This window comes from Gadus chalcogrammus, chromosome 20, assembly GCF_026213295.1.
Source record: "Gadus chalcogrammus isolate NIFS_2021 chromosome 20, NIFS_Gcha_1.0, whole genome shotgun sequence".
Taxonomy (NCBI): Eukaryota; Metazoa; Chordata; class Actinopteri; order Gadiformes; family Gadidae; genus Gadus; species Gadus chalcogrammus.
This window is the reverse complement of record NC_079431.1, coordinates 12,648,360-12,656,874: the sequence shown is the minus strand read 5'-3', so window position 1 is coordinate 12,656,874 and position 8,515 is coordinate 12,648,360. Positions and strand designations below refer to the sequence as shown.

General features: G+C 47.6%; 1 protein-coding gene across 3 annotated transcripts in view; it reads left to right on the top strand.

Annotated features, from left to right (window-relative positions):
• Positions 1-3,854: 3,854 nt before the first annotated feature.
• The window catches only part of plcl1 (phospholipase C like 1), a 36,510-nt gene continuing 31,849 nt past the window's right edge, over positions 3,855-8,515 (top strand). Inside the window, exons 1-2 of one of the 3 annotated variants that reach the window (XM_056579956.1) lie at positions 3,855-4,048; positions 4,625-4,845. In XM_056579956.1, the coding sequence (XP_056435931.1) occupies positions 4,666-4,845 (180 nt within the window). In that variant the 5' untranslated portion in view covers positions 3,855-4,048; positions 4,625-4,665. Of the gene's footprint in view, positions 4,517-4,624; positions 5,034-8,515 lie in introns of those variants that run through there. The other 2 variants (XM_056579955.1, XM_056579957.1) reach the window with 2 other exon arrangements.

The window sequence follows — 8,515 nt, the reverse complement described above, 5'->3', positions numbered from 1 at the left end:
TACAGTGCTGAATATATCTTATAGCCTTGTTTGTCTTTTTACATAACATAGGAAAGAATACTGTCTGGCACGAACACAGGACAAAACACAGAGTGCTTTTGATTCTTCCATATGGAAAAAACAGATAGTGAGCACAGAGTGTTTTTCAGCAGCAGGTGTGAGAAGCTGCCACTTTGACCCAGTGGTGAGAGAAAGGGGGATGAGTGTGTGTGTGTGTGTGTGTGTGTGTGTGTGTGTGTGTGTGTGTGTGTGTGTGTGTGTGTGTGTGTGTGTGTGTGTGTGTGTGTGTGTGTGTGTGTGTGTGTGTGTGTGTGTGTGTGTGTTTTTTGGGGGGGGATGGGGTAAACGGAGGAAGGGGGAGGAAGAGATGGGAGACTGTAGATGGGAAACAGCAACAGATATCAAAGGGAGAGTGAGAAACAAGTGAAATGAAGTCTGGTGCTGTGGCGACCAACAGGAAGAAGAGAGATATTCTCTCAAGAAGACAATCTCACTCCCTTATACACCTGGCATCCAACACACACATACATTCAGACATACACGCACACACATGCGCACACAAACACACACACACACACACACACAACCCCCCCACACACAAACACATACATACACACACACACACACACACCCACACAAACACACACACACACAAACCCCCCCCACCCACACACACATAGATGCAAGCATGTGAATTCTCACACACACACACACACACACACACACACACACACACACACACACACACACACACACACACACACACACACACACACACACACACACACACAAACCCCCCACACAAACCCCCCACACAAACATACACAAACACACACACACACACACACACAAACACACGGACCCCCACACACACACAAACCCGCCCCCCACACACACCCAGATGCAAACATGTGAACTCTCACACACCGGCACACACACACACACACACACACACACACACACACACACACACACACACACACACACACACACACACACACACACACACAAACCCCCCCTCACCAACATACACAAACACACACACAGACACACACAAACACACACACACATACATACACACACACACACACATACACATAGACACACACATACACACACGCGCACAAACACACACACACACACACACACACACACACACACACACACACACACACACACACACACACACAAACACAAACACACAAACCCCCCCCCCCACACACCCAGATGCATCATGTGAACTCTCACGCAGGCACACACACACACACACACACGCACGCACGCACGCACGCACGCACGCACGCACGCACGCACGCACGCACGCGCACACGCACACGCACACGCACACACACACATGCACACACAGAGGAATGTAGAAGGGGTGAGCTAGGATTGGAAGGTTTTTACATTCGGTGGGAAAAAAAAGAGAAAAACAAGTTGGTTGTCCAGCCAAGCCACCATTGGCAGAGATAACCTGATATGGTGGTCTGTCCCGAACCAGACAGAGCCAGACAGAGGTTGTTTTTTCACGGGGGCACGCAAGAAGCGTCCGGGCCACCTCTGCTTCTGTGATTGTGGGATGGTGGACGCAATGGACACACAGCTTTGAAGCGAAAAACACCCTCGGGTGTGGGCGCGAATACGCGTGAACGAGCAAACCAGTGTCCACGTCTTGATTGACCACCCAGGGAGAGGAATGTTATTGGCTGACCCTGGTCAAATCTACTTTCTAAACTACTAAAATGTTCCTCCCATCTGCCACCGATGATTAATGTTGGTGTAAATAATGGAGGATGGCTTCAACAAGCTACTGCAATATGTTTTCCTATTGTCCAATGAAATTACTTAATATTATAAACAGAGGGAGCCAGCGCTAGCATGCTACGTGGGACTGTTTACAAGTTATGTGTGTTTGAGTGTGTGCTTGCATTTTTGTCTGTGTGTGTTTCTGTGTCTGTGTGTGTGCACGTGCATATATATTTATATATATATATATGTCTGTGTGTGTGTGTGTGTGTGTGTGTTTACAGAGAAAAACAGCACCAAAGACAGACGGCTGAGGTTGTTGAAATGTTTGTATGGGATGAACTGTTCCTCAGTATTGAATTTTTTTTTCAAGGTCCCCAAGGGGCCAACAGACAAGGTCCCCAAGGGGCCAACAGACTCACTCACATCCAAGACTTGCCAACAAATATACTGACCAAACCAGCAAGACACACACACACACCCAGACCCCCCCCCCACACACACACACACACACACACACACACACACACACACACACACACACACACACACACACACACACACACACACACACACACACACACACACACACACAAACACACTCCCACCCAGACACACACACACCTACTCTCACACACACACACACACACACACACACACACACACACACACACACACACACACACACACACACACACACACACACACACACACACACACACACACACACACACACACACACACACACACACACACACACACACACACACACTCACATACAACACACACACCAAACCTCAAAAATATATTTCTCACAGTAGTGTGGCAACATAGCATGAAGATATGAGTTTCGCTACAAACTAGCAGAGAGACACGATTCTGTCTGCAGGGTTTTATTCTTGGACTTATCACCACCTGGCGCATTTATTAATTTGGTTCCACAACACCCTCCTAAAGATGATCGCTTCACAAGGGAGGGCGTGCTGCCCATTTCGAATAGCGGTGCGATTCAGCTTTGAAGAAAAGTCCAATTCTATTCTAGGCGATGACACTCTGTCTCGTTACGAGAAATAATTGCAATGCTGTTATTTCTACGAGGGCACACGAAGAGCTCAAAGGATAGGCCACGGTCCTACTTGACAGTGAGGTGCGACCTGCGGTCTGCGCGCGCTAAAAGCCATCACTTGCTGACGACATTCCACGAGGCGCCCTCGGGTTTTCCCCTCACAGACGACACCTATCACATCATACCTTTAACCCATAGGACAGAGCACGGCACTGGGCTGGGGGGAGCAAGGTGTTTATTAGCAGTTGGGATACGATAAAGGGACGTCTCGTGATCGCATTTAATCGGAATAATGGGATAATTATGATTGAAGATAATCGAGGGTAGTCCTATGGGAGACGGGCAGATGTGAGCCTCGGCTTTGTATCCAGTGTAATGAAGCTTTATCAAAACATGTTTGGGATTTAAGACCTCATCGCGGTTATTGTGACTTCATTTTGAAAATGTCCTATATAAAACTATATGCACCCACACAAGACTTCAGACTTTCAACTAGTTGCTCCCTCTTCCCCCACACTTTTTTGTTTTTCTCAAAGCATCAACACCTCTTCTTACTTCTAAATCAATTGTCAAAAAAAAAAAATGCTCGATGGTTCATATCAGTCCAACTCAACCTAGCCAACCAACTGATATAGTCTAGATACCGAAGGGAACCAATTACATCCGTTTCGGACGCCAAACCATCACCTTGGTCCGGTGACTCCAAGCCAACTGCCCGATCGTCCCCCAGAGCCCGGACGGTGTTCCTTTTACCCCCCCGCCATTTGCCTGACCTCGTGTCTCTCAACACAACAGCAGCAGCAACATTTGGAGCCATGCCAAAGTGGTGAAGGATTCCATTCCAGCGGTCGCTACTATACTCTCTGACTCCACCACCCATTCACCAACTCCGGCTAGATGCTTTGCTTGTAACCTCCAAGGGCGAGAGCGCATTGGTTACGCGGCACGTCAATCATGATTTGGATATATGGGAGTGCACCAGGGGGGAGGAGAAATGGGAGGGTGGGAGGGAGGGAGCGCTAGAGCTAGACGCGATGCAACTGACAGTGGTGTTCCTCGTTTCTCGTCAGATGTCGCCAGTTATTGCTCTGGTTGCAACTTTGTTGGCATAGCCCTGTTAACCCGATGCCATATGCGCAGCGTGGACATGTAACGGACCTTCTGTCGAGCAGGGATCGCCAAAAGTGCCTGTTCTTTTGGACTTTTGCACATCGGTGTCTTGGGTGGGGGGGAAAGGTAGGCATCTGAAAGACTATTTTTGTTGCATGTTAACAAGCGTCAAACATCGTGGGGATGTTGTTTTCCTACCAGGTGCGTTGCACCTAGATTTCAACGTATCCCGAACCCTCGCTGTTGTTTCTTTGAGAAAGCGATCCAGTCCGAAACAAGGGACTTGTTGCGCGCGGGGGAACAATCTCCCCGTGAATCACGCTGACTCTGGATGATAAGCCAACATCAAGTCCACTTCACGTCTGAGTTGGACCCTGTGGCGGTTTGATTCCTGAAGCCAAAGGGGAGCGCATTTGAGGGTGGAGGTTGGGAGGTGTGATATAGACAGCCTAGACGAGACCCCCAAGTCAGTGGGAGTTGAGTTTCCCCCGTTACGGACCAATCTCACTATTAATTAAATGCTCTCTCTCTCTCTCTCTCTCTCTCTCTCTCTCTCTCTCTCTCTCCCAATAATCGATTATCGTCTGATTAACCGTGAGTGCTTTTTCGCAACAACCAACACTTTACCAAATGGCACCGATAAATAGCCAATGTAAACTTTATCCACGGACAAGCCGTTGAGAAGATTTATTTGCCCCTCAGCCTACGAAAAAACCACCGACTATCGAGGCTTGTGTTTCGCCATGACTGAGCGAGATGGATGTGGAGACGGGCTGTGTAGCGACGGAGCTCCCGAGGTCATACCATCCAGAGCTGCCCGCGGGCGCCGGAGCGGTGTCGTCCTACCCGGAGGCGGACAAGACACCGACACCATCCTCCTTGAGACGGTGAGGGCGGCTCCCCGCCGAAGCAGCATCATAAAGGTAGGCTACGACTGCACTCCTTCTTTTCCTCCTCCGTAGGTACTTCGCGAGAGACCCGAGCGTTATACCAACCTGCTTTATGTTTACCCTACCCATCATCTGTTACCAATGGGTCATAACTTTGAATGATGTGATCCGATTGTGGAGTTATCATATGACGACTTTTCAACAGCCCCATTTGCAAAAAGGTAAACTAGTTTGTGTTTTTACTTTTTTCAGATTGCCTACATTTCTATAAACATGACCCTTATTCAAATAGGCAAACTGTACTCCCTGGACTGGCAGCTAGTTGAAAGCAGATACAAAAAATAGATACAATCAGTAATATTATGTCATAAATCTTTGGCCTGTTAAAAGCCCTTACAGACTGTAATGGTGATTAAGGGCTATACACATACAATTGAATTTAATTGAAGGAATTCAAGATTGAAATATAATACTAGTTTACTTACTTACTTTACAAACAACACTAGCTATTGCTGTGCTGAGATATTTAATCCTCTATTTTTCTAGACGATTGGGCATATCGGCAATCAAACCAGTATATAATGTATTAAGTCCTCTGAGCTTGAAAGAAGCCATGCCACATTCTACATAGATTGTTACGCAACTTGACCGAACTTCAGGTCACAAGAATGCATGAGCTTTACCTTAAAGCCAGCTTTTGTAATGCCACATATTTTAGATAAGCCTATTATACATCTAAGAGCTGGCTGACAAGCAGACTCCGGAATTCAAATTGTATAACCAACATCATATGGGCACGCCACACGCCTATACTTTATTATATGGGAAATTATCCACTGCATTCGAGGAGCAGTTTACCCCTCAAAACGGCTTGTCATGATTTTGTCATAGAGATGTCTTGATGTGGGGCGCAGATAAAACAAAAACAAAAAAACATTCCATTCTGACTGACCTGCTTTTCTGGTGGTGACACAATCCACCTGTGATCAGGTTTCACGCAGGCAACCGCGAGGAGAGAAACGCGGCCGACAGCAGGGATCGTGTTTGGGTGGATCACTACTACTGTGCCTGTCATGTACTAGTGTCTCCTGGTCTTCCTCTCGTGATTACAATCTACAGCTATGAGACAGAGCAGCAAATGAGCACTCATTGTTACGTCCGCTCCCTAGAGGTGTATGCAATTGCATTTATTTCCATGTGAAGATGTGTCATGTTATGGTTATTGTCGTTTTTTAAGCGGATATATCTAGATTGTATTTCAAAGTATACATTGGAATCGTTATCGTGTGTGTGTGTGTGTGTGTGTGTGTGTGTGTGTGTGTGTGTGTGTGTGTGTGTGTGTGTGTGTGTGTGTGTGTGTGTGTGTGTGTGTGTGTGTGTGTGTGTGTGTGTGTGTGTGTGTGTGCGGTTGAAGGGGTTGGGTTGGAGGGGGTGGGCAGTGTGTGTGAGAGCCCATTTGGACCACAGCCCGTCCAAACAGAACGTTCTGACCGGCACCGCAGAACAGAGGCTCTTCTGACCCTCCCTCTCCTCCTTCTCCTCCTCCTTCTCCTCCTCCTCCTCCTCTTCCTCCTCCTCTACTGGCGGCATGTGAGGGGAAGAGAAGAGGAGCGACTTCTGTGACAGGCACGATCAGCTGAGCCTACAGAGGGAGGCGTGTTTGTTTGTGTGTGTGTATGTGTGTCTGTGTTTGTGTGTGTTTGTGTGAGCATGCGTGTTTGTGTGTGTGAGCGCATGTGCGAGTGTGTTTTGATTCATGTCCATGTGACGGCAATGCTGTTTAGACTTTTATCCGGGCCTTGAAACCACAGCAGCAGGAAGCACTTTCTGAGCAGAAACTCTTGTTTGGGCAACTCCCTTTTTTGTTTAGGGTTGGACTTGGGACCAACCCCTTAAAATTAAGACCAACAAAGGGGCCCGTGGCTGAATCACACACACAAATTCACACAACACGGCATTGAGGAAGGCCTGGCTCAACACGTGAGCACCCAACTTCCATATTGTTGTAGTAATTGAACTGGTAGATGGAGAGAGGTTGTGCTACCGCCACTGCTAACAATTTCCACTTCCTCACACGCGGCGCTAGTGTCAGTTGCAATGAGTTCCTTGCAGTACACCACGCCACGCCAAACCACACAAACCACACCGACACCTGCATGCCAGCACTTGTTCCATCGTGTTTCTATGCTTGTATACCAAGACTTTTAGTTGGGGCAATGTGTGTGTTCGCATTGGAAGTGGGGAAAATAAATATGAAGTGTGCAATGCCCCTTCTAAAATGATTTCCCAGTAGAGTGTCCTGTCACTTTATCCAGAATTTGGTGGATTTGTGTGCATGCAATTCCGACGCGCACGCATGCACACACACACACACACACACACACACACACACACACACACACACACACACACACACACACACACACACACACATACACATACACATACACATACAAACACACACACCCTGGTGTGTCGATGTAATTGTATTCCTGGAGTGGAAGGCCAATGGAAAGAGAGGATGTGCTGATCAATGAGAGCTCTGTTCCGTCCAGCTAGCAGATCGGTGCGAGGCAGGACTGGGGTTCATCGGGGGATCAGAGCCCATCTCAGTACACTGAGGAGTCCACAAGAGTCAACTGATTACGGATTAGGGTGGGCGGATACAACACTCGAGGGCAAACTCCAGACCATCTCGTCGCCCCTTACCCCTCAGTCAAGGAGGATGAATGTTTCATCCAAGGTCGTGTTGCTCTTTGGCAGAATGAACCTGAAGAAAAGTTACAACAGCTGATTGGAATTCTCTCCCCCCGTTATCAATATTTCCTCAGTTGATATCACAGGGATTATCAATAATGTGTGTGCATTTATATGTGTGTGTTTATGTGTGTATTGGGTCCTAGTCACCAATGGCAATGGATTAGCAGCTGCTAGTGCATAATGTAGCATGCTAATATGGTTATTGTTAATCTTAATTCAATAAATACACAAGAGCCAGGCTCACTGTATTACATTTCCACTAGTCGCTATAAGCACATACCATTACTGTGAACAGTGCAGGACTATGTGGTACATCCCGCCTCAACCATTAGGGCTGCATTATGAGCACACCAGTCGAACATACAAGGCTCAAACACGCACGCACGCACACACACACACGCACACACGCACACACACACACACACCCACACACACACACTTCGACATGATACTCCATGACCAGCCTTCGTGTCATCTCAGCTCTCTGTCGGTTTTGTAACTTCACAGGCACACCCACCAATGGCACCATACATACATACCGGTACTTGCTAATTCCTACCTCCTTTCTAATCTCTCTCTCTTACCCCTGTCTTTCTCTTTCGTTGTTTCCCCCGGTGTCTCTTCATTGTGTTCATTTTTTTGCTGTACCTGTTGCCGTGTCTCGTCTATTTATCAGCCCCCAAGTGTCCTTCACTCGCTCTCTGTAGTTCAATATCTCTCTCTCTCTCTCTCTCTCTCTCTCTCTCTCTCTCTCTCTCTCTCTCTCTCTCTCTCTCTCTCTCTCTCTCTCTCTGTTCTGGCTCTCTGACTGTCGCCTGGCTCTCTGATTGTTGCTAGTTCGATCCCCAGCTCCTCCTAGCTGAGTGTTGAGCTGGCTGTCCCCTTGCATGGTTGACTCTGCCGTCGGTGTGTCAATGTGTGTATTAACCGATGTAAGTCGCTT